The 26,119-nt window shown below is 35.9% G+C and overlaps 2 protein-coding genes and 1 long non-coding RNA gene across 7 annotated transcripts in view; 1 reads left to right on the forward strand and 2 right to left on the reverse strand.

The window, feature by feature from the left end:
• Positions 1-571: 571 nt before the first annotated feature.
• On the reverse strand, positions 572-12,189 carry reep3a (receptor accessory protein 3a). 2 transcript variants are annotated; one of them, XM_084393123.1, is made up of 8 exons: positions 11,849-12,178; positions 9,030-9,102; positions 8,220-8,296; positions 6,283-6,403; positions 5,850-5,963; positions 3,790-3,928; positions 2,899-3,038; positions 572-2,678 (listed from the first exon to the last, which is right to left on the reverse strand). In XM_084393123.1, exons 1-8 carry the CDS (start codon positions 11,878-11,880, stop codon positions 2,604-2,606), a joined length of 771 nt encoding a protein of 256 aa, XP_084249249.1. In that variant the 5' UTR covers positions 11,881-12,178; the 3' UTR covers positions 572-2,603. The 2 variants fall into 2 exon arrangements, with proteins under 2 accessions (XP_084249249.1, XP_084249250.1); XM_084393124.1 differs by having other exon boundaries at positions 1,261-2,678; positions 2,899-3,035; positions 11,849-12,189.
• Positions 12,190-12,291: 102 nt separating this feature from the next.
• Positions 12,292-26,119, forward strand: part of rgs7a (regulator of G protein signaling 7a) — a 63,521-nt gene continuing 49,693 nt past the window's right edge. For 2 of the 4 annotated variants that reach the window (XM_084393353.1, XM_084393354.1), the window contains exons 1-4: positions 12,292-12,375; positions 13,321-13,398; positions 15,512-15,732; positions 16,396-16,516. In XM_084393353.1, the coding sequence (XP_084249479.1) occupies positions 16,439-16,516 (78 nt within the window). In that variant the 5' untranslated portion in view covers positions 12,292-12,375; positions 13,321-13,398; positions 15,512-15,732; positions 16,396-16,438. The remainder of the gene's footprint in view (positions 12,376-13,320; positions 13,399-15,511; positions 15,733-16,395; positions 16,517-26,119) is intronic. The other 2 variants (XM_084393352.1, XM_084393355.1) reach the window with 1 other exon arrangement.
• Positions 21,658-25,683, reverse strand: LOC311280873. Its single transcript, XR_014625744.1, has 5 exons — positions 25,288-25,683; positions 25,016-25,047; positions 24,619-24,856; positions 24,054-24,218; positions 21,658-22,089 (listed from the first exon to the last, which is right to left on the reverse strand). It is a non-coding gene; the product is annotated as an uncharacterized lncRNA (long non-coding RNA).

Raw genomic sequence — 26,119 nt, forward strand, 5'->3', positions numbered from 1 at the left:
TCTAAAAGTGATGCAAATCACTAATTTTCTCTGTTCTGTTTTGCATGTTTGAAGCTGAAGTAATAAGATTCTTATCACTTCTTATTATAGAGAAAGTCGATGTGGGTTTGAAGGGGTTAACCCTTTTTTTAATATATATTTTTTTATATGCCTTTGCAAAGGTTTCCTAAACTAACTACAAGTGTTCCTTACTGTGCTGTCCAATTCAAGGGGAGACTTTGAAAAACAGAGCCTGACTGCTTCTAGTGGTCATTGGAGAAATTGCAGTATGACAGACTGTTAACTGGGTGCCATTAAGGAATTAACATAGGGTAATCTATAAAGCATTTATTTTACAGCCTTTCAGACCTAGAGGAAGATAACGATTTAGATTAACTTATAACTAATTGGTGACTGTATGTCTTAAACTGTACACAGTGTTCCCATTCTTTTGTTCAATACAATGAGTGTTTCATGACCTTTCTAGTTGTTCCCAAGTACAGGATAATATTTAAAAAAATTATAGAGATTGTTGACGCAGATCTTTTTTGTTACTGGATATAAAAGATTACACATACTAGTTTACAAAAATATATTTAGTTTTTTATTAGTCTTGTCTCCAAAGAGACCCTCATCCGACATACTGATGTTTCACGCTTACATGTGGCATTCATAAAACGCAATATCTAGTCCATAAAATAGCTTAGAGCAAAAAATAATAATAATTCCTTGATGTTTCCATGACTTGTCCATGCCTTTTAAAATTCCCAGGTATTTCCAGGTTTTCCATGACTTGTCCCAAGGTCAAAGAAAATAAACTTAGTTTTAAACCTTTTAGGTCCAGGATTTACTAACACATTCAAAAGAGCTCATGGACACAAATCTAATCAACAAGTTTTCTCCATCACACAAAACATACTAACAACAAACTAAGACACCCCCCCCCCCTCCCCTCCCCTCCCAATGCTCAGGCTTTTCCCACACATTTACAATTAACTGTCCAACACATAACGCAAACATGTTAAAAAACGGACAGATCATTGCCACTGTTCACACATGTACAAACCACAATGTTTAACTTACTTCTGTCAACTAGCATCAGATTCACTCTCCTGTCATGCTTCGCAAAGATAAATCTGGAGTGTTTTGGTCAAATGTTATGCTGATCAGTGCATTTTGTTATTTAAATTTAAAGCGACTGACTAAATACAGAAACAAGCATGATTAAAATGAATGTACATCACTAAAAATAGATTGCACAAAATGTAAAAAGAAGACATTCAAACTTAAGAAATGTATTTGGAAACATCTTTTAAAAATACTGTTAAGACTGAAAACAAACTCTTATAATATTTCAAAACAGATTTAAAAGTTAAAGGAATAGTTCACCCAAAAAAGCAGGAAAAAATCATTTGCCAATCCTCATGACATTCCAAAGCTATACAGTAAGGCTTCTTTTGATCATAAAAAGGGACGTTTTGAATAATATCCTGGTTATTATTTTTTTCAATATAATAAAAAATTCACTGAAAATCTTCCGCTACACTGAAGTTCTGAAATGAAACGGTTTGGTGTTAACCTGCAATTCTGAATTTTTTGTAGTCTGTTTCAGAATTTCAGAAAAGAAAATTATTATGAGTGAATAACAGTTAAATTCAGAGCAAAGATAAAATGCTGTACCAACACTGAAATTGAGAAAAATGGGTTCAACATTATTTTTTGAGTGAATCTGACCATAGTTGAGCCAAACCCATCTGACACAGGACAGCTCACAGTCTAAGAAACCTGATTTAGTCAAATGGACCCCTTTTATGACACTTCTGTTGTGCTTTAGGTTTCATTTTGGAGCTTGCTTAACAGACTGAATCCCCTTTCACTTTAATTATACGGAAAAAATATATTCTCCAAAAATATTTCTTTTGCATTCCATTGACAAAATGCACATGGGTTTAGAATGAGGATTAATAAACGATGACATCATTTTTATTCCGGGTGAACTAAGGAAATTGTAAACATTAACATGCTGAAACACCTACTGTATGCATACACAAAAACCTGCTATAACATGCACACTCATTTTTAGTCTGCTCCATTTCATTACTGCTAAAGCAAGCTGAAAGGTGCACGCTACAGTAACCTTTGACACCTGCCCCTGTAGAGGGAGACCGAGGACACCATGATACCCGTGCTACTCTGCGTAACCAGAGATGTCTCTACAGAGGCAGGTTCAGGTCAAGTTACAGATCAGATGCGCTCGGATCCATTTTTAAATACGATTTTTAGTACATTCTTAGTCTTCCTGTACTCATACTAGACTTTGGTATTTTTTCGGAACAAATAATGCTGCATGCAAGATCATTCATCACTCTGCATCATTGTCGCTTGTATTGTAGTATTCCTCATGTGTAAGTCACTTTGGATAAAGCATCTACTAAAAGAATGAATGTAAATGTCATTGTTCATGCTAAGTCTTTTTGTAGTTTGTAGTGTTTAGTGCTGCTTTGAAAGAGCATTATCTTGCAGAATTGCATGACAAAAGTTTAGAATTAAACTTGAGCATTTTTAAACCGAGGATTAGACTGCAGTTTTGATGCTGATCCCGTCTGTGAGTTTGTATTGGACAATCAAGGATGGTCAAAAGTGGATGATGTAACCAATTGCCGCCTTCGGGGTTTCAGCTTCAGAGAGCCATAGCGAGGCTTTAAAAAAAACAATACAACACCAATACACATAGTTAATCTTCAGTAAATACAACAAGTGGGGTTTTAATATCTGAGACCCCCCAGGGAAAATGTTTGTATTTTGTATTGAGCTTTAGATTATAATTAGTGCTGTCGAATCGATTAATCGCGATTAATGGATCTGACAGCACTAATTATAATAGAATTGAACAGAAAATGTTTGCATGTAGAAACGTACCTCTTTGCGTGCTGCTTTGGCACGGGTGAGTTTGACACTCTGAGATCTGCGCAGGCCCTTCTGGACTGACGCCTCGTCTTCAGAGAATACTCCATCTGTTTCCTCCTCATGCCCCTCCCCTGCTCGTTTATATGGCTCTGCTGGAGCAGATGCACAGAGGAAGCAATAAAGATCTCAAACAAGAGGAACTGAACCTTGAAGGATTAGTTTACCCAAAAAATGAAAATTCTATAATTTACTGTCTAAATGATAATGTCTGATGTCGCTCTAAACCCATTTTGTGAATTTGTGGAATGAAAAAAGAAAAGAAAATTTTCAATACAATCACAACAAATAGATATTAAAGCTATCAAGCCTCAAAGAGGATGTAAACGCACCAAGAAAAGTATTGGAATATAGTGAAAAATGTTTAATTCCTTTCTGTGTAAAGGACCATAGTGTATGAAATGTGCTATATAAGCAAACTTGCCTTTTTACTTGGACAGTCACCTGATAACAGATTACTCTAAATTGTAATGCAGAAAGAAACAAACATGCATTTTCTGTAAAGCTGCTTTGAAACGTTATGTATTGTGAAAAGCGCTATACAAATAAATGTGAATTCAATTGAATTGTTTGAACAGCTAGACTTTCCATCAGTTTCTATAAGGATTATTTTTCAATCCTTGTTCTACCACTAGAGGGAGACATACTGTTATAATTATAATAATGATGACAGACAATGTGCTCCACTAGGGTTCATCTCCCCTTGAGGTCTTAAAATGCTAATTTTGACTCTTACAGCTCATTTGTTTCTTTAGTTAAATCAGTATGTGGTAATTTTTCATAATTACATAATCAATCATTTATCATTATATAATCATAAATGATGTCATTAGAGCGTGTGCTCACCAGAATCGACAGAGCTAGGGTCAGCAGGCTGAAGGGCCCGTCGTCGGCTGGGGCTGGAGAAGGCTGACTGCTCAGAGGGGACCTGCGTCAGGTCTGGAATACTGAAACTCCTCAGACGTTCACTGATGGCACCCTGTCCCTGTGACACAAGTCATGTGATCAGCTTTGTCACTATGCATGATCTATGGTATACAGGGCATTGATTTAACACAATTCAAGAACCAAAAAGCCTTCATTTGTGATTGCTTTTATTATACACAATTTTTTATTTAACTTATCTGAAGGCATCGACCAGTTAATAATGGTCTAATGATGTGCTGGTGACAGGTTACAGCAGATCGAAAAAGAAAGCAAGTTACCTGGGACAGGTGCAGAAGCTACTGCTGGAGATTAATTTAGCATGTAGACAGAAAGAGAAAGGAAACAGGAAGATTTGTACTAGATTTTTACATTTTTTTGAAGAAAACGTGAGTGGTGATTAGAACAACATTAGCAACTGCATAATGTGGCAGATGGTTACCAGGGTGTTGCTATGCAGTGATTTTAGTGTATTGCTATGCGGTTGCTAGGGTGTCAAAAGTCAAAAGAGCCCAACCCTAGATAGTTTTGTCTCTAGATATGAGCAGTGGACTTTAGCAAGCACCACTACTAAAAAAACAATAAAAAACAGAAGAGCACTAGTGTTGGGGATTTTCTTTTAAGAATCAGACATGGCCAGACATTAAATTTGAAAAAAGAAAAAGAAAATGAGAGAACAAGAGAGGCAATAGTGAAGAGCACATTTAATATTCACTCTTGTTTTCATTTCCATGCAGTATCTGTCTTAATATATAAATAATATATAACAGAAAAAAATAATATTGACCTGAAACTATTTTAACAGAAGTACACTGAACAAAATTATAAACGCAACAGTTTTGTTTTTGCCCATTTTTCATGAGCTGAACTCAATTCTATGTACACAAAAGGCCTGTACTGCCAAATTCTCTGAAACGCCTTTGGAGACGGCTTATGGTAGAGAAATGAACATTCAATTCACGGGCAACAGCTCTGGTGGACATTCCTGCAGTCAGCATGCCAACTGCACGCTCCCTCAAAACCTGCGACATCTGTGGCATTGTGCTGTGTGATAAAACTGCACATCTTAGAGTGGCCTTTTATTGTGGCCAGCCTAAGGCACACCTGTGCAATAATCATGCTGTCTAATCAGCATCTTGATATACCACACCTGTGAGGTGGATGGATTATCTTGGCAAAGGAGAAGTGCTCACTAACACAGATTTAGACAGATTTGTGAACAATATTTGAGAGAAATAGGCCTTTTGTGTACACAGAAAAAGTCTTAGATCTTTGAGTTCAGCTCATGAAAAATAGGGGCAAAAACAAAAGTGTTGCGTTTATAGTTTTGTTCAGTGTATATACACTACTATGTTCAAAAAAGATTTTTTTTAAAGAAATTAACACTTTTATTCAGCATGGATTCATTAAATTGAGCAAAGGTGACAGTAAATACATTTATATTGTAACAAAAGCTGCTGTTTTTTAATCATCAAAGAATCCTGAAAAAAATAACTTTTTTAACATTGATAATAATAATAAGAAGCAGCAAGTCAGCATATTAGAATGATTTCTGAAGGATCATGTGGCACTGAAGATTGGAGTAATGATGCTGAAAATATTCTGATTTGCCATCACATTAATAAATTACATTTTGAAATAAATTATTAGTTATTTTAAATTGTAATAATATTTCATAAATATTATGGTTTTTAACTGTATTTCTTTTTTAAATTTAACTAACAAAAACAAGTTCCTTAATATTTAAAAAAATCTGGTATACCCTTTCCTAGAAATTCTTTTTATAAGCAACAAGAGCTTAAAACAGCATATCAGAAATGTCTGTAAAACATGAAGTAATGTATCAATGCAAAACAATGTCTCTGTTTACATGGAATGAAAGCTGTTAGCTGTCTAAATCAGCTTAGTTAGTTAGCTTAGCTCAAATGCCCAGTATAAACAGTGCATGAGTGTATGGATGAGCACATGTGTCTGTGTGATACCTTTACAGCAGCAGTAACAGCAGCAGTAGCCGCGATAGTGAGACCCTGACGCCCGAAATTCACCATCGTCTCATAACTCTTCTCTCTGGCCTGGACAATATAGTCATCAATATCCTGTGAAACATAATGTAAAAAAAAATCAATAAATATATCATTTAAATTCACCCTTAACCTCCAACTAGGACTTTGACAACAAACAATTACAGAGGGAACGAGATATGCAGATATAAAGGAAGTTTAAATCATAGTTTACAATGATCACATAATCGAGACACCCAACTAACCCAATCCATCTGTTTTTCTCTTAACGTTATTTACGTAATCATTGATTATGTAATCCTACTGACTCCATAATACATTTCAGTATGACTGTGTGTTCACTCTCAGTGAATGCCTATTCCCAGGGAACCTGATGATGTGTTAGGGTCATTACCTTTTCCTTGGATGCCAGCATAGGGTGTAGGAACTTCCTGTAGAGGACACTGGCTCCTCTGGTGTAGGGAGACAGCAACCAAAAGACGAAAGCCATTTTCAGTTCGTAGTAAACTGGAAACCTAAAACATAGTCAAGTGCAATTAGCGTGAAAATAGAGGGATGACGGAAGACAAAAAGAATGAGTCTGAGTTAAACTTTCTCTACGATCTCTAAAATACCTTAAAGGGTAAGTTCACCCCAAAAAATAAAAAAATTGTCAATTGCTCACCCTCATGTCATTCCAAACCCGTAAGACTGAAGAATGAAGGTATTTTAATGAAATCTGAGAGATTTCTGTCCCTCCACTGATAGTCTACGCAACTACCACTTTGACACTTCAAAACAAAAAGATCATTAAGAGATAATAAAACTAATCCATATGAATTGAGCGGTTTATTCCAAATTTTCTGAAGAGACTCGATCACTTAATAAGATTAACAGATTGAATTTAGGCTTTTATAATATTCACATATAAACATTGATCAGCGAAACTAAACAGAAGCTCAACCAAACCTGCGTAACAGCACACGAGAATGAACCTCATTGGTTCTCACAGAGAACTGGCATTTCGGCATATTTGTGTGTAGGCTGTATCTGAAGCCCACAGTATACTTTGCTTACGCGCGTTCCGCCCCGTCTCGGAGCGCGCACACAGGAGGCCGCCTAGGGAACAGTATCTCTTTTGTGGCTTAATATGCTATTAATAACACTGTTTAATATAAAGCACATCCCGCAGTTTAGCAACAGTAGACTGCATTTTATAACACTCGCTTATTTGGCTGTTTTGGATGTCAAGTTTGGGGTTTTAGGAACGAAAGTGCACCGCTGTGAAGGAAGGGAAAGTCTGCTGGATGGAATGTGGCAGCCACATAATAATCGCTTTACGTCAATTATCTTGTTTTCATAATCGTTGGAAGCCAAAATCAAAATCAATTACGATTAATCGCACAAGCCCTACTAAATGGTTCTCGTGAAAGCTCAAACATGCTGCGTAACACACGAGAACAAACCTCATTGGTTCTTGCAAGTCAAGCAAGCATGCTTGAGCTTCCATTTACCATATCTGATATGTGTGTTGATGAATATTTATATGTGAATGAATACAAATAAAGCGATCGTCTCTCGTCAGAATATTTGGACTAAAATGCTCAATTCATATGGATTCGTTTTTCAATCTCTGTATGGTTTTTTGGAGTGGTAGGACTGTCAATAGAGGGACAGAAATCGCTCAGATTTCATTAAAAAAAATCTTCATTTGTGTCTTACGGGTTAGAAACGGCATTTGGGTGAGTAAATGATGACAGAATTTTCTAAATATTTTAAAGGTGAACTGTCCCTTTAAGCAACAAATAAACAGCCTTGGTTGATTGACATAATGAAACTCTGTTAATAGATGCCAAATTAAAGTGATATTATATTAATTTTTTTAATTATTGTTATTTATTTATGTTTTAGAATTTTTAGTGCAATGTTTTTTAGTACCCTTTACTATAGAGTACTCTGTGCAGTTTTATCCTGAGCTATCCATACAAATAAAGCTGATCTAATTTAGGAAGACCCGAGCCAGTAAAAGCACAGCTGAAGGTTTTTTTTTTTTTTTTTTTTTTTTTTTTAAATGTCACGAAACTAATGAAATGCATTACAATTTAACTGAACTGAAACTGAACCTAACAGACTGGTTCCCCTAAGTGGCCTGAGGAAAATAAACGGAGCTCAAAATCTGCAAGTGCAACAGATAAAAGCCCTTTTCATACACCACAAAGGCTAGACAGTGAAAAGCCACACAATAGAGAAGAATTGCAAAATGTTAATAAAACCACTTGATGCACAATTACTCCATGCAATCCAATAGCAATCATTTGTCTCTTTTCAGACAGTGTGATGTACAGTATTTACCAAGCCAAAGAAAGGTCTGTGATGGTCTCCACCACTGTGTAAAGTGCAAACACAATCCAGTACATCATCCATCGCACCTGTAAAACCACAAACACAAAATGTTTGTTGAAGGTATAGAAGAGATAATACAAAAACACACCACAGAGGACCGTTTAAAGGTTCAACTTTTGGCGCTCTAGCGGTTAATAAATAAAACTGTATGCGTCTTGCCACGTAGCGGAGCTACTTCTCTCAGTTTATGTTTATGACGAATCACGCAGATAGTTCGCAGCGGTTGTTGTCCCGCTCAGTCTAAAATAGTCTGAATATAAACACTTATTATAGGCGTATCATAGTGATTCAGGATAAGGCAAAACATGGTACATTCATGATGTAGGCTACTCGCTCATTACATACATTTTGTACATTTTAAACAAAAAGTGACATAGTGTACCTTTAAATAGTACAATATATGAATATTAATAAATTACTATATGGTACATATCAAAATACTATGGTATCACCATCACTATATACCATACTACATTATATTTTGTAAGGAGAGAAATGGAAGTAGCTGGAAGAGACCATAAAGTGGGGATGCACGGCGGAAGGATAGGATTAAATTGCTAAACAGCTCAGGGTTTAGTTACTGACAGCAACTGCCAGATACTAAGTGTTACTGGGATATACAAACAATACAGCTGGAGCTCTCCATCTACTCTAGCTGTTAACATTCTCTGAACTCAAATATTAAGAGTCAGTAGAACATCGCTGGATAATGATATGCATATGACTTTGTCTTGTTTGTTCAAAGTATTGAATACTCACATATTCTTTGACGTTCTTGGATTTGACAGCTTTAAAGGAGTAGTATGCAGGATACAGCGTTCCAAACACAAGACTGTGAGAAAACACAAACAGGCATGCAATTGAGACTACTGTATTCTAAAATGCCTGTTATAGGCAGGCAAACAAATAAAGGTTCAAGCTGACAGTAACACTCTTTACAATTAGGGACATATTTTATATGGATTGATCTATATCGTTTTTTTGGACATTTGGTTTACCTTTGCCATCATCTAATATTCACATAATCTTTAAAATTAATACTTTATTTTAAAACAGTAAAAATTTTATAACACTGTCTTAAGCAAATCTTGAAGCTGATATCTTTTTTTCCTATTGTCGTGGTGCCTAAATTCACTTATAGCATCTTTGTCCTTGGTGTTTATTTTTTATTTTTTATTTAGACAAAATAGTGTAGAACTAGAATTTGAATATCCCTATGCACAATTTTGTATGAAATATCACTAATATTTAGCCTAACATTCATTTGGATGCCCACCCAAATGGCAAATACAGCCTTTACCTTTGGTTACATGCCAATCAAATATTAAAAATGAAACACTGATCACTCAAAATGCTCTGTTAATTCTACAAATATCTATTTATTCATGGTTTTCGCATGATGACACACCTTTAGGAACGCCCACCTCGAGGGCTTTTCTCCATTGCTTGCCAGTTATTTTTTTTACCAGATAAGTACTAATGTAGTAAGACAGTGATATTAAAATGACCAAATTAAATATACACCTTATCAATGATGCATACTATATACTGGCAAAAAGATGAACCCAGAGTATAAACGCCACGTGCAATTTCCCATTAAGATTTTTTCCATAGAAAACCATTATAAAGAAAATGCCATTTTTGATCTTTAAATATCTTTCTTTTTTTTTTTCATGCTATGCGTTTTAGAATGTCCTGCTGTTTTTAGATATTTAAATACTGCAGCAGGTGCTGTATCTGGATCATGATTCACAAGTGCCCAAAACTTGCATTTTGTTCACATATTTTAGTTTTTCTTCTTTTGAGAGTTGATCTAAATATGTGTGGCTTGAAACAGATGGAAAACTGACAGGCAAGTGCTGCAGTTCTATGGACGGTTTGCCCTCTAGGTCTCTGTGGCAGTCACATGACTTAAAACTATGAATAGTGAGGATGAGATTAAAAAAAAAAAAAAAAAAAAGAGCATGTGTTTTTTTTTTCCACCCAAAGAGATGCTGAACACCTCACTTCAGTAAACACACAGTAAATCCACGGCCTTCACTGTAACCGGCCTGTCTTTCCCTGGACCATGTATTTTCCAGTAGCTATGGGAACGACAGCACTGCCTGATACCGTCTAAAGTTATGTGCATTCATGGGTGTGTGTGCGTGTGTGTTGAGGGACTGTTGGATGGATTCCATTTATTGCGTAACCGTTTCTCCACTCTAAAACATCTCTACCATAAAGCAAAATAAGTGCTGAAGTCAAGAGTAGAGGTAATTTCTTAACTCAAAACAAAAATGATAATTTGTAATTAAACAACTTAAGCATCACCAAGTCATCTTTTCCAAACAGAGCCCTGCCTTGTCAGAAGACTAGAGTCCCTACTAGACAGAAGAAAGTGTTTAAACGTCGAATGCTGTGAGAACACATTACAGTCACAATGGTTTAGTCATGCATTTCCTATTACGCTGTTCGCTGGGAGAACTTGTGAGGGTAAAAAAAAAAAAGAAGGTAAAAAAAGAAATGCGCGTGATGTTACTGCACATCTCTAAAAACAGCTAGGCCTTGTTTGTCATCAGCAAATAATTCATCATGTTAACTAACAGTAAGAACACAAAAGGCATTTCAAAAGACCTTTAGACTTTGAAACTGACTATAACCTAATATAAGATGTATTTCTATCAGTGACGACCAGAGACCTTATCTCTTACATTGCCAGTACACTAAAGATAACCAAACCCACAGCAAACAGTGAGATGCTCCTAGTGAGATGAGGCACAGAATGTGCTTTCCTGTGCTGACCTTTCCGTAAAGAGAGGGACACACCTAATGTAACATTAAGGTCCAGCAGGAAACCAGCAGTTCCTCCTTCCTTTGCAGACAGGGACATTAACCAAAGCAGGTCTCCAGCCAAAAACATAATGGATTTCCTGTTCTACTCCACTATGGCAGCAAGACTGATGTCTTTTTCTGCTGAATTTGTGAATTTTTATCATGTTTGAAGGGGTTCCTACAATTTCTTACCCGTGAATTGTAATGATTTTTCCACTACTTTTCCAATCTTTTGTGATGACTGTATTAGGATTTTGCACACTCACAAATAGTAATATCTCTAATCTCTAGCTGATAAAATACTTCAGATCTGACCACACCTAGAAAAAGTAAACATTTTCATGACCGTTTAAAATTGAATTGATTTCCATTACCTTTCTGGGCCTGAAAATCAGACTTAAATTTCCTGTGGGAACTTTGTTGATTGTGGAAAAAAAAAAATAGGCTAACGTTACATGAAAATACTGCAGTGTTGCAACTGCAACATTATTATATTGGAGACAAAACGTTTTTTTAACTGAAGCATGTTGAGTATTTTTTTTTCTTTTTCTTTTTTTTTTACTCATGACCAAAAGCAAATACACGACAATAAACAAGAACATTAAGATTGTTTTATGGATTTATAATACTATTTTGAATGATAACATATATAGAGGCAGACAGTACAGTGTGCATAGATTTGATCAATATCTAAATGCAGAGTCAGCAGCTAACTGTTACATGTAAGCTCAGAAACAAAGCAAATCTTTTTAATAAATACTCACACGATGACCCTAGATATAATCCACGACACCATCTTCCAACCTGTTGCACTTTCAAGTAATGAGATTCGCTGCAGGTCCTGTCCAGATGTATAAATTATTCAAGTAAACTATAACTAACAATAACTTTTGTCTCGCTTCTCCAACCGCTAAAACTCAAACATTGAGTTCCTGTTTTTAACGCATACGTTCTGATTTCAACAAGTCTACACGATGACATCGTTATTTGACAAATAAACACTAGTTTTAGCTGTTGTTATCTCCCTACATTATGTCCCGTTGTGTTAATCGAGTATGTAATGTTTTTCTTCTTCGTTCTTCTCATGTCCTTTCGGACTAGGAACGATGTCACGTTTGATTGATGGCTCGACTGGCCACTGATTGGACGGAGCCACTGGTTTGTTCCGCCTTCTGCGTTTGCTGATTGGACCACTGACTCCAAACAGGGTCACAGGGCGGAGCAGTGCAGAGCAGGCTTGTAGTTGCGCGCTGGTTGCGTACTAGGATGAGAATGATTGAGTTTGTGGCAGGTAATTTTTTAAAACATTTTTATTTGAAGATGTTAAAATATTCTTCGATGGATGGATAGATATTTTTATGTATTTAATGAACGTATTGTCGTGTAGTAGTTTGATGGATGGGATGTATTCTGAATGCAGGTTCAAAACAGGTTCATTCTTCAGCTGATTTGCTTTTGCTCAGGGTTGTTGGGGAGGGAACGTTCTCATTCTAGAGAGCAGTTTAATGGACAAAACTTGGATGCACCCAAGTGTAAGATAAGACATACAGATTTTTGATCCATGGTACATGTTCTAAAATATAATTTTGGCATTTTAAGAAGTAGGCTACACTAACATATAGATGACCTCAATGGTCATAATTAATAGGACAAAGCAACAAATCTCCAGGTTATCTGAGTGGAACTGCACTGTAGGTAATTTACAATTAAAAGCACCTAATATTCGGGGCCTGACAAACAATCATATGATTTTTGAGATGAGAAATCATATATTTATGGTAGCAATAATGTAGGTTAGTTATATAGATGGTAGGGGTGTGTGATATTGACAAAAACAAATGATATCTTAATATTTTCTGGGATTTTATCAATAATAATTATACAATATTTTGCTAAAAGTGTTTATTGTGTTGGTACATGGCAGGTTTAGGACTGCCGTTGACAGCTGACTCTCAAAGCTTTTGATATTCTTCATATTTTGTGCGGCGGTCAGTTTGCAGTAGTGACAGAAATTATTATTTTTTTTCAATAAGTTAAGTTTATATTGATTTTTACCTTTTATGGGCATTTTACCTTTATAAAGCCATTTTTTAACCTAATTAAATGTATGCATCATCTTCTGTGCATGTCAAATTCTTACATTTAATCAATAAATTCAATTAGAACAATAAGACACAATATGGCTGTTACCAATCAAATGAAATCAATATCAACAAAATTATTTTTTGCAATGCAGAGAGGAAATATCCAACCACAACCCTACCTTAACTCCTGCCATCAAGTGAGGTGGAGCTGGACGTCATCTGGCTCTGCAGTGAGCACCACTTGCATTTATTTGGATGCATTTACACAGTCTTTTTAATGCAGCTCAGAGGGACATGAATGTATTTAACCTGCAGTTACAAATGCATAAATAATGTTTTAAAAATAAAATGTTGAATATTGATATTTTGAAATTATTTAAAAATGAAAAGATACTTTAAATGTGAAATTAAAACTGCCAAGTGGAAGCAAGTCACTGTAAATGAATGAGAACATCGGCTGCGTCCGAAACCGCATACTTCCCTACTATATAGTCAGCGAAAAACAGTATGTGACAAAATAAGTATGTCCGAATTCACAGTACTCATAAAAGAGTAGGCAAAAAGTACCTGGATGATCTATTACTTCTGGCAAGATTCTGAAGTGTGCATACAATGGACACTTTACTATCCCATGAGGCCACAGGAGAGGATTTATGAATGGCAGTAAAGCGACGTAACACTGTCACTCTGGTAGGTCACATGATAATGACAACATGGAGAATGTAGAATGTCCAGATTACATTCATACTATATAGAACATACTTTTATAGTGGTCGTGATGTAACTACTTACTCAAGAGAGTATGCGATTTCAAACGCAGCCATTGAGTTTCAACCAATTCATTTGACAAAGCATTTTAATGAGTCATTGAATCATTCATTCAAACGATTTGTTCATTCAGTAACGAGACACAAAACAGTACTGTGGCTTTGGGACTGTTTCCATTGGTGAAAAAAAGCAAAACCAGGCAATACTGTGTCTAAAATGTAAGTCACTTAATATTAACTTATTGTTTATTGAACTGCTGTATAAAATCAACATCGCATTTGTAATCGTGCTGATATTTGGAGAGAAAAAAATTGGGGGCATTATAAATGTGAAAGGTTGCACTCTAAATGCGCAAGCACACTTGTCTAACCTACTGGACTACATCACGTAGTGTATGTGTGCACTCTCTGTGCTTTTGTAAAGAGAGGGACATAGAGTACGTGATAATGTCAGATCACACATTGTTAAAACAGCAATCACGATAATATCATAGACTATATCTCACACCCCTAATAGATGGTAACTGTAAATGCAGTAATGTCTCTTAATTAATTAATTAATTAAATAATAGTAACAATGTACAACAGCTGCATAGTTTCTGCCACATTTGTTTTAGGTTCACTCAAATTACCCTCAAGTCGATTTTGCAGTGTGCATTAGATTGTTAAAATGCACGAGGGAGTAGCAGAGTGATTAATGATGACTTTAACCTTTCTTTTGTAGACGTCTGCGCCCATCTGTGATCATTTGATCCACACTAAGAATAGAAATGAAAAATGTATGAATTCTTGATTTTGGTACTCTGAGTCTAAAGACCACCCTTAAGGAAACTCACTTTGCACATCCATTGCAACATTGTGTTGTGTTAGGCTACTAGGTGTAAAATACTGTAGTGGCCTTGTTGCAATGTAGTGTTAGGAGAAAATTACATTCAAGGGGCCTTTTACCCTGTCATAGAGAACAATAATGGCGAGGGGCTCATTCTTAGGGTCATTCCATCTCAAGAGGTTCAGTGTAGGACGCTTGGCCATTTTTAATTTTCAAAAATATTTCAGGTCAGGATGAACCTATAGCTCCTTAAAAATCTCTAGTGCACATTACACACGTATTAATATTTTGCACATTTTTTGTTTACTGAAGTCCAAATGAAAAGAACCAGAATGCTCAGGGTTCCACTTTCAGGGTCAGAGAATGTTTTCAGTCTCAGCCCTATTTTTTTTAATAGTGCATTTTTTTTTTTTTTTTTTAATACACATTTTGGGCAAGAGTCTCAGTTTGCGTTTGTGATTAAATGCCTTGTCAGTTTCAGGTAATGCCACCTGGAGACAGACAGTCATTTCCATACAGACATTCTCACTCTCCAACAGATTTTCCCTACAGATTACCAGTGTTTAATAGAATAATTGAAAGTTTATGTCTCTTAATTTAATAACGAAGCAACATAACAATTTATTAGGAATATTATCGCTAGCCTTTATTATGTTATTTAATGGGCTATTTAAATATTATGAATTATTTACAAAACACAAATGCCAAATCCCTCAAAGAAAAGCACTCCCTCCTCTTTTTGTGTAGGCTCCAGGATTGGTTCAAGGTTGGATGCGCGTGCCCTTGTCGCTGGCGCGTGCGTGCCCCGTCCTTCAGCAGAAACCCTGCGCGCGATAACGCGTCAGCATCAAGCAAAGGATCACTAATATTTCCAATAAATGATACGTCTGATAGCTGACGAACTGCACGAGCTTGCTCCACTCTGGGATCGCGGATCCATATATCAGGGGAGACGGGGCGTGTTTGAGGTGAGAGTGAACATAAGTGATGCTTTTGTGATTGTGTTGTGCATTTTGTTGGTGATGCCAGGTTTCTGAGGACTCGTGCAAGGGTCTGCAGTTCCGCCTGAGGAGCTGTCTGTGGTTCTGAAAGAATCGAGTGTCTGTGCAAGACTGTGCGTTTTTGGTTACACGAAAATTAGCTCCCTGCTCCATTTTCTGGCGGTCTGAAGCAAGATAAGACACACCGTTAAGCCTTCACATGCATGACATACGGATGCAGCGCGAGGTGGAACAGTGTTTGCACATAATTGGCTGTCCCACCGTTCCTGCAAAACTGAGAAGTGTGTTTGATCTGTGACCTGCTGTCATCAGTGTTTTTTATTTTAGCGTTTACGTATAATCTGTTCATTTTAACCTTGAGAGTGAAAAATCCTCTAACAAATGGTTTTAAGATATCCAAATATAATTGCAATCCAAATGATAGCCGTGCAGCTTGGGTAACATCGTTGGTAAAGCATCAGAATTGACACAATCAGGTGGGGATTATCACCAAGACATTGTCAACTGATCTTTAGTCCTGCATTGTTGCACTATCATAAATACTTTAATCATTTTTTGTTTTTTTTGTATCATATCATTCAAGATTTAGGTGTATCATTGTTTGTTGTGTGCCTTGTTTCTCTCTATCAGGTGTATATCCACTGGAGTAGCTGTTCTGCAGAGTTTTTGAACCATGGCGAAGAACAACAGCCTCCATCCAAATAGCAACGGAGAGACGGACGACTCGCCAAACATGCTGGTTTACAGAAAGGTAGGACTTTCGAATAATTATTTGGATTGCTTTTGGTTGCTTTATGAAAGTTATTGACTTTTGAACAAAACTAGTATGATGAGCTTTGTTCTGAGCACAGTTTTGGGGAAAAGAATGTATGAGCTAGTTGTTTATGATCATATAACACCGATTTTATCATCACTACATTGGTTACCTATAAAGTTCCGTATTAATTACAAGGTATTGCTACTTACTTATAAAGCCCTAAACGGCTTAGCTCCAGTCTATTTAACGGATCTTCTATCGCCCTATAATCCATCGCGCTCTTTAAGATCACTTAATTCAAGGCTTTTGGTCATACCTAGGATATCCAGAACCACCAAAGGAGGGAGAGCATTTTCACATTTAGCTCCAAAACTCTGGAATAGTCTTCCTGATAGTGTTCGTTGCTCAGACTCGCTCTCCCAGTTTAAAACTAGATTAAAGTCGCATCTCTTCAGCCAGGCATTCATATAATATTTTTAATCTTACAGTTCAAATTACAATCCGGCCTCTAGTTAATAAACGCCAGAGGAGAACTGGCCCCCGACTGAGCCTGGGTTCTCCCAAGGTTTTTTTTTCTCCATTGGGTCACCTGATGGAGTTTTAGGACACCAGTAGGTCACTTGATGGAGTTTTTCGGTTCCTTGCCACTGTTGCCTTTGGCTTGCTCAGTTGGGGATATTCTGGGGATATCTAATTTGATTTTATCAATAAATTCCACTAGAAACAAACCTTGTTGTATTATTTTAATGTAATTAAATGTATTTACAATTAATGTAATGTATTTACAATACAATTAATGTAATGTAATTGTATTTACTGTGAAGCTGCTTTGATACAATCTGTATTGTGAAAAGCGCTATACAAATATACTTGACTTGACTTGACTTGACTTGTTTGAAAAGCCAGTTTCTGTGTAGACGAAAATCTTGGCTACAAAAAGCTGCATTTCAACTGTTATTGCCCAGAAAAAAAGAAGAGTTTGTCTACCACACACTGGCCTTTTGTAACAACGTGCCCAATTGTTACAATGGGAATGATTTATTAAATAGCATATTAATTTAACGGCAGGCTATTTATTGGCTTCACAGCAGTGTGTAAACATTATTTTGGCTAACAAGTGTTTACAACATTAAAATACCCTTGTGCTGCTAATACAATTCAACCTTAAAATCAACCTTCATTATATAGCTGACCCTTGTTTTAATGTATAGCAGAATGGTTTTATTGTGTTAAGTCGTGTCACCAATCGTTATATAAAAATGTGAAGATATTAAAGTTGAGGTTCGGAGAAAAGTTTTCACAACTTTTGCCTTTGTGACAACTTCCCCTTGTGACTATGACACTGGAGGGCATTTTCTTGTGAAGCAACAGGGATGAAAAAGAAGAAAAAAACGTTGAGCCGGACATTGAAACTTTTTCGACCTTTCTTACTCTCCATCTTTCTGATGATTGGTAATTTGCTCATCACAGCCAAAGTCATTTGTGTTGCTGATTGGGAACTGAAGTCTATCATTGTGGCTGAGAGCCCCTAATGTTACCACTCGCCCTGTGGAGTCTCAGAAAAGAAACATGAATTTTTCACAAAGCCATTATCACATCATTTAAAGACTTGTGTGGCAAATTACAGTTTCCATCATGGTCAGTCGTTGTGTCATTAATTAGTAGCCTGCTTAAATGAGGCATCTGAGTGCTTCCCTGAGATGAATTCATCATTCAAGTTTCTAGGTCGACATTAGGAATGGGCGATATACTGAATATTCATGATATATTTGTGATGATTTTGCATAGTGAAATAAAAATAATTAACATTGTGATAATTTATTTATTTTTTTTGCATGATTTTTTTTTTTAAGTGTCAAAAGCATCTCTGATCTAAACTTTGTTAGTTTTGTTTCAATGAATCGATTCAACATCTATGGATCAAGATTTGTGTAGAAAGATGCTGTTTGCTGCCATATTAGTGTAGCTATGACATCTACTGGCAGGGGCTAACAAGGCCGTGCTAACCAGCCAAACCTTGACCCAAGACCCAAACTCCTGTCCTGTGCAAACACAACTAGTATTTCCTATGTCCTGTACCAGCTTGCCCTCCTGTCTCTCCTGAGCATGTTCAATTTCAATCTGTTCCCTCAGGTGCGGCTGAAATATGTTGTCAGAACATGACAGTCAGATATAGTTTGGAGACAGTGAATCATTCATCTATCAGAGACATCCTCTTGCAGGACTCAATTTTTTTCTTCCTTCTTTCAATTCATTTCCTTCACCCTTCAGTTGATTTTCACATTTCCTCCATGCTGCTTCAGTCCTATTAGGTGTGCTGTGCCGTGGAGGTGCAGGGAGAAAAGGTACTCTGCAGTCAGAGATACTGTGGCTCTTTCCTTCACATCAGAAGACATTAACTCACCCAATTCAGAACTAATAACTACTGGCCAGCCCCTTATCACAGGCTTTTCTTACAGATCTCAAATAGCTGAATAGATTTATGAAGGACCCTAGGCAGAACAGGGACGCTTTTCCCGAAAGCATCACAACCATAAGTGCATTGCAAAAACGGCCATATATGAATCGCCGTAGAATTACGGACTGTTTCCCAAAAGTTCTTGAAAATGTTCGATCTTGGGAGTAACTGTAGTTTATTTATGTGCACACATTTACTTGTGCACAGTTAAATGATTTATAAATAAAAATTTGGTTTGATGGTATGAAGGACTAAAAATGCATTTATTTATTTATTTCTACTTTTATTTATTTATTTTTCTTTCTCTTCATTTTTAGTCCTTCATATGATGGTGATTTTAAAATTAAATTAAATATTAAATGAATGATTCTAATGTGACATTTGGCATGTCAAGAACAGAAAGCGATTTTAAGTAGTATGTGAACCACTTTCTGACATGATGTACTTATTTGCTCATTATTTATTTATCACCAATGGTCCACTGTTGCCATGTGCTCCATAAAAAATTATAAATATTACAGGATAAAAATAGTACACTTACATAAACACAGAAGTAAATAAAACACCAGTAAAAAAAACACTCACTGATAATATAAAATATATTGTGTTACTGCAGGAGTATGGTGCATAATTTTGTTCCAATTCAGTATGAACAGATGGAATTTGCACGCTTGGTTGCCCACCCATGAGTTTGCATCTCTTTGGGAACAGTGGGAAATATAACGAGGAATTTGGTGTAAAATTGGCTTGGAAATGTTAAATTATAAAGTGACCAAAAGTGGCCACCAGTAATCATGAAAAAATTGCAGCTACTGTTCCATGTGAATAAATCACAATTGTAGTGCTGTTGAACTCTATAAATGTAATTCTCAGTTGTCTACTTGATTAATTCCTCAGCTGATGTTAAATTATCATTAGTTGTCTACATTTAGTTTGAAGTGTAGAATATTATCTAGCAAGGTGCCAGCAGTTTGTTCCCAGATTAAAAATCGAATTTGAATAAGCTTTCAAAACACTTTTTAAATGTGAATACCATTAAATATATTTGCAATACAGTGCACAGCATGACCTGACAACATTATAAAGTAGTAAATGTCATAGGACCTAAACCTGAGCCTTGTGGGACTTCTTTCAATACTTGCAATTCTTGCAATTGATTATAATTTTAATGTGACTTGATGAAAGCATTAACACTTCTTTAGCATGGACACTCTTTAATTTATTCAGCATCTTAAAGTTTTTACCATCGTACATCTTCATGCACGTCCCCTTTGTTCAACATCGAACACAATGGTGAAATAAATAATGCAATAAAGATCCTGTGTAGATGATGGCCGTTTTATCTCCCTTTCTGTTTTGTTGCATAGACCTGTACATTCTTGAGTTGTCCTACTCTGTTCTTACTGTGAGGAAGAGACAGACAGAATGAGAAAGAGACAGATGCAAAGACAGAGAGAGGGGGAGACAGAATACTAAATCAGGAAGTGTACCTAGTGTCTGTTATATAGCATCCAGAGGTGTTGGAGAAATAGATGAGTCACATGTCCCTGAAGTACTGCCTTTGGCTTGTTAGCCACACACTTCTACATGCATCTGCTGTTTCACACTGTATTGCATTGCTAAAGTGTAGCTGTGACAACTAAAAACACTGATTTTGTATGTCTGTTGACCAACCATAAGTACAGTTGAAGGTAAACAGCTGAGAATAGACAAATTATATCTTTGTGTAGCTAAATTACAGGTCAAAAGTTTGGGCACAGTTTACGATTTTTTTTATTCTTTTGAAAGAAATGAATAATTCTTTTATTCAACAGGGTAGGGGGCAGCGATATGATCAGAATCTCATATTACGATATGAGTAATATTAGCCTAACTAACATAAGTAAAAAAAACTCAAGCTTACTGAAGACAAGTAAACAGTAAATGATTTAAAAAAAAGAACAAAGAAATCTATTGCAGGCAATAGGACAAAAAAATTACAATAAAACAAAGATACAAATGAAATGAACCTACCTGAAAAACTAGAGCACTAGAAACACTGCATAGTAGGGTGTGACGAGACACTTATTTCACGAGACGAGACGAGACATGAGACTGGGTTCACGAGAACGAGAACGAGAAGAGATGAGATTTTTGCCAAAATTTTCAGAAATCCTCAATGACAAAATTCATGACTGGAAAAATAGTATGCAGGTGCATTTTGCAATGTTTTAACTAATAATCTTCTAACGCATCATTTCAGGTCTACTTTATGAGTATGAATTATCAAATGCATTGAAACAAAACAATTTACAAGCACACTGTAAAACTTTTCACTGTAAATTTACAGTAAAATACTGGCAGCTGGGTTGCCAGCCACATACTGTATTTTTACAGAACTAGTACTGTAAACAGCATTTACAGTATTGTACTGTAAAACGTTGTACTGTAAATTTACAGTAAAATACTGGCAGCTGGGTTGCCAGCCACATACTGTATTTTTACAGCACTAGTACAGTAAACAGCATTTACAGTACTCCACTGTAATTACCAAATACAGTATATACCACATAATTTTACAATATTAAACTTGTCTACAGCAATAAATTGTATAGTAGTCACACTATGAAAAAGAAAACAACATTTTCTGGGTTTTAAAACATTTATTTTGGTTAAAAGCAAAGATCAGAAAATTGCCTTCTGTGAACATGTTGGCTGAATTTATTTTAAACATAAAATGCAATTTTAACACTTAACAACAAACAGGTAACACTTAGCACTTAATTAAAGGGATAATTCACCCAAAAATTTAAATTAGCCCATGATTTACTCACCCTCAAGTCATCCTAGATCTACATGACATTCTTCTTTCAGACGAATACAATCGGAGTTCTATTAAAAAATGTCCTGGCTCTTCCAAGCTTTATAATGGCAGTGAATTGCTGTTTCTGTTTTGAAGTCCATACAAGTGCAAACGAAATCCCATTCAAAGTCTTCAAGTTTTCGCAGAAGTGAGGACACCTGTAGGCTTACAGTGTTCTTTTTTTGCACAACTTGGCCAGTTTTCTTTGAAGTTACTTGTCCTTTCTTTGTTTTTGATCCACGTTCAGGATTGATGTCAGGAAATCGTCTAAAAGGCAGAAAAGAAAGGAAAAAAAAACAATGAAATATTATGGACTGAGTTTATATATTTTGACAAAGAGAGACAGCACAAAAGATGTGTAAATAAAAACCAGATATCGGTTTTAACGACTAAACTGTTTGGATAAAACTGAACAACATGAAAAAAATGCAATGTTGGATGTTGTGATCAATAACTGATATTTTTTCTGCCCTGGTTAAAATACATCAACTCAATGTGTCTGTTTACATGTGCACTGTCAACTAACTAAACTTTTGGAAGTGGGGTTGCCAGATTTAAAGTTTTATTCTACAACTTTTAATATCATCCCCTCATCAGGTCCCATCAGAGTATCAGTGGAAAGGCAGCCATAGACTCTGTTTATAGAGCACACATTGCCATAATCCAGCCCAAACCTTTGTGACAGAAATAATTTAACTTTAATTGCAAGCCTTGCAATGTTTATTGCATACATGACTACATGATAATGTTAAACATGACATTTACCAGACTAAAATGCATGTTTGCACCCAAAAATGAAAATTGCTCATCCTTAAGACTTCCGTTCATCTTCGGAACACAAATTAATATATTTTTGATGAAATCTGGGCGGTTTCTGTCCCTCCATTGACATCAATGTCATTGCAACTGTCAAAGCCAAGAAAGGTGGTAAAAACATTGGTAAATAGTACATATAACTACAGTGGTTCAACCTTAATATTATGAAGTGACGAGAATACTTTTTGTGTGCAAAATAACCCCAAAATAACGACATTGTTGAATAATCTCTTCTTTTACATGTCATTCTCCAACACTGTTTTGTGAGGATGAGTGGGCCGGAGTGTATTAAAGGATAACTCTTGCCAAAATGCAACCTAGGGTCTTTTTGTTAATCTACCCGAGGCAAACCTTCGTTTAAAAGCATAATTAGGATGGAAACGCCACTTAAGTTTGACCGTATTTTCGTTTTCGGTCAAATTGCCTTTTGAATGGGAGTGCTTGTGGCACAACTATGATAGCATCAAAAATCGCTATTTTTTAAAACACTAATAAGGCTCGACACAACATGAAACTGTGCTCTCAGTATCACCAGAGACTCTACACATGAACTCCAGCATTGAGAACATTGTTTGTGTACACAGAGTTTACTAAAAAGAAAGATTTTGAACAACTCACGGAAACTGTGTCCGCCTGCATTTTGACAGTCAAAAATAGTCGATCTAATAACTTTATTCTAGAGCTGCTGTAAAGCCAAAACAATCTATGTTACTGTAATTTCCTATTATCACTGTAAAGCTGCTTTGAAACAATCTATATTGTTAAAAGCGCTATATAAATGAAGGTGACTTGACACTGTTTACACTACGTCAACAGCGTAGGAGAATGACGTGAAAGAGTAGAGATTGTTGAATAATGTCGTTATTTTGGGTTTTTTTGTGCACAAAAGGTATTCTCATCGCTTCATAATATTAAGGTTGCACCACTGTAGTTACATGGATTATTTAAACAATGTTTTTACTAGCTTTCTGGGCCTTGAAAGTTACAAAGATGTTTCTGTCTATGGCTGGTTCAGAAACCTCTCAGATTTCATCAAAAATATCTTCATTTGTGTTCTGAAGATGAATGAAGGTCTTACAGGTTTGGAACGACATGAGGGTGAGTAATTAATGACAGAATTTTCACTAATCCTTCAACTGAAAACAACTTGCACTGACATATCTGAAATATGTGACTGTCACTGTTTTGTCTCAAGATGCACACCAGTAATGTTTTTTTTTTTTTTTTTTAGACATTTTTATAAAAGCTGCTTAAATACCCTAATTTTATTAAGGCCTAGACCTGCCTTAAGCTAAGCCCAGTATGGAAACCAGGGCCATATTGTTCATACCAGTAGTCAACATAATAAATACTGTCAAGACAAGTCACAATTCAGTCTAATATTTATATGAATGGCAAATATGCTAATGACTAACCTCTGAACAAACTCAAGGTGCTGCCTCTTTCTGGTACTGCAAGCTGAAGTTATAGGAGGAGGCAAACAGTGCTGCCAGGCCATGATGAAGTTAGGCTGTGATCCTTTCCACACACACCTTGACCTTCCAAACGTAATGTCCAGCACTGGTTGCTTAGAGATTGACCTGTAATTGAAAAAATAATAATACAATGAATTAATAAATAATATTAATAATTAAAATAACTATTGTGGGTTCCACTGTGGTTCGATTTTGTTGTCTATCTATTCATAGTTCTATAAATTAAAATTTTCACCTAAAAATGTAAATTGATTAGGGTTAGAACGTTAAAACGCACTGCCATATTATTTTGCTTGTTTTAAGCATAAACTCACTAAATTTTGACATATTCTTTCAGAAAACAAGACAATTTTTACTTGTCTATTAAATGCTTCTTCATGTAAGAATTTTATATATCTGGACTGGAAACAAGAAAAAAACACTAATTAAGAAAAATATATTTTGCAGTGTTGTGAGTAAATGATGGCTTTTCATGTTAGGTTTAAACTACCCAATGTTTACATACCAGGAAATAAGGCGTGGACTCTCTGGCAAGTGTAGATTGCTGGACATCAGCGATGCAAATTCCTGAAACAATTTTTAAAAAGGACAGCACAGCCATGATCAACAGAACCAAAACATAAAAAATATTACAGATTAATGAGATTTGTTGAATAATCTCTACTTATCTGCTTGAAGGATAACACCGTCTAACTTCTCTTTGAATTGTTAGTTGTAGGACCATGGCATGGCAATCAGGAATACTACATTTGAAAACAGCATTAGGAACATGGATTTTCTTGTGCTAGCAAAATTATGACAACGATTCAAAAGCACGATCACAGAACTGACAGCATTTGATAGCATTTTTTTTTTTTTTTACCACATAGACTATAACTGTAACACTACTTAAAAGTACTTACATTAGCACTGGACCGTCATCAGATTACAAAGCCTGAAACGAAAAATATATATATCAAAAGCAGGTCATGCAAATAACATGGTATATGTTGCCTATTATGTGAAATATCGAAGTTAACGTTAACGTTACTTGGTAAACAGGTGGAACAGAGTTAATTGTTTGCGCGGCCGCGGCAGAAAACCGCGTTCGAAAAATCAAACCAAATAAGCATTCGTGAAATCAACGTATGTTAGAAATGCGAACGCAAAAAAAAATATATATATATTGGCTTACCGTATCACTCAGTTGAACAATTTTCCATCTTCTCAAACTCTAAATCCCACTAATCGTCACAGGCGCAGGTTATTCAGATGACAAATTCTTCCATCCGTCTTCATGTAAAGTTAATGTCTCCCATTTTCTGCTGCGTCACAGGCAACTAATGTTTGAAACACGAACCGAAGCTCACAAAAGCTTAAAAATTGCTCACAGATTCGCAGACACTGTTTATCTTGATAACAGGAATGATTATTCTGTTCAGTTGAATCCCGCTGACAAATCAAGTTTGCCTGTAGTAGCTACTGTCTGCTCGCGTCACATTTGAACTGAATTGAGCGCGAAAGAAATCAATCCCACAATGCAGTGCTTTTACAGTATGATACTGTATTACGAATTTATCGGGTTGAAAACAGAAATGTGCTGTATATTTACAGCTGTTCTGTAAAATATACAGCCAAATACTGTATTATGGAAATACAGTACAATTCTGTAGGAAATTCGCTGTAAATTTACAGTAAAGTTTTACAGTGCACTGTAAAATGTTTTTACTGACTGGCTTTTCTCCTGTATGATTTCACATTAGTCTCTTAGTCTCACCTTAATGTACATTTAAGAGCTTTCAGAACTTCTGATTGAGGCTGTGTGTGACCTCCTAACTGAACTCCTTTACATAAATTGAACAGAGAAATAAAAACAGTATAAATAACAAAAATAAATAACAGTTTTCTCTTAGTCTTATTAAGTGCAAACAATAAGTGCAAGTGCAACCATAATCAAAGTTAGCACACAGACTCTATATAATTGTTGTGAAATTTCTGTTTTATTTTGCACCGGCAGTTATAGGGAA

The sequence above is a fragment of the Rutilus rutilus genome, assembly GCF_951802725.1.
Source record: "Rutilus rutilus genome assembly, chromosome: 21".
NCBI classification, from domain to species: Eukaryota; Metazoa; Chordata; class Actinopteri; order Cypriniformes; family Leuciscidae; genus Rutilus; species Rutilus rutilus.

Bases quoted from the DNA above. Each gene is read 5' to 3' on its own strand.
- reep3a (XM_084393123.1), bottom strand. From the start codon at position 11,880: ATGGTGTCGTGGATTATATCTAGGGTCATCGT. The intron at 8,297-9,029 runs GTGAGTATTCAA...GTGGTTTTACAG, and splicing joins CCAAGAACGTCAAAGAATAT to GTGCGATGGATGATGTACTG. The intron at 2,679-2,898 runs GTACGTTTCTAC...TTTTTTTTAAAG, and splicing joins CCAAAGCAGCACGCAAAGAG to CCTCGCTATGGCTCTCTGAA.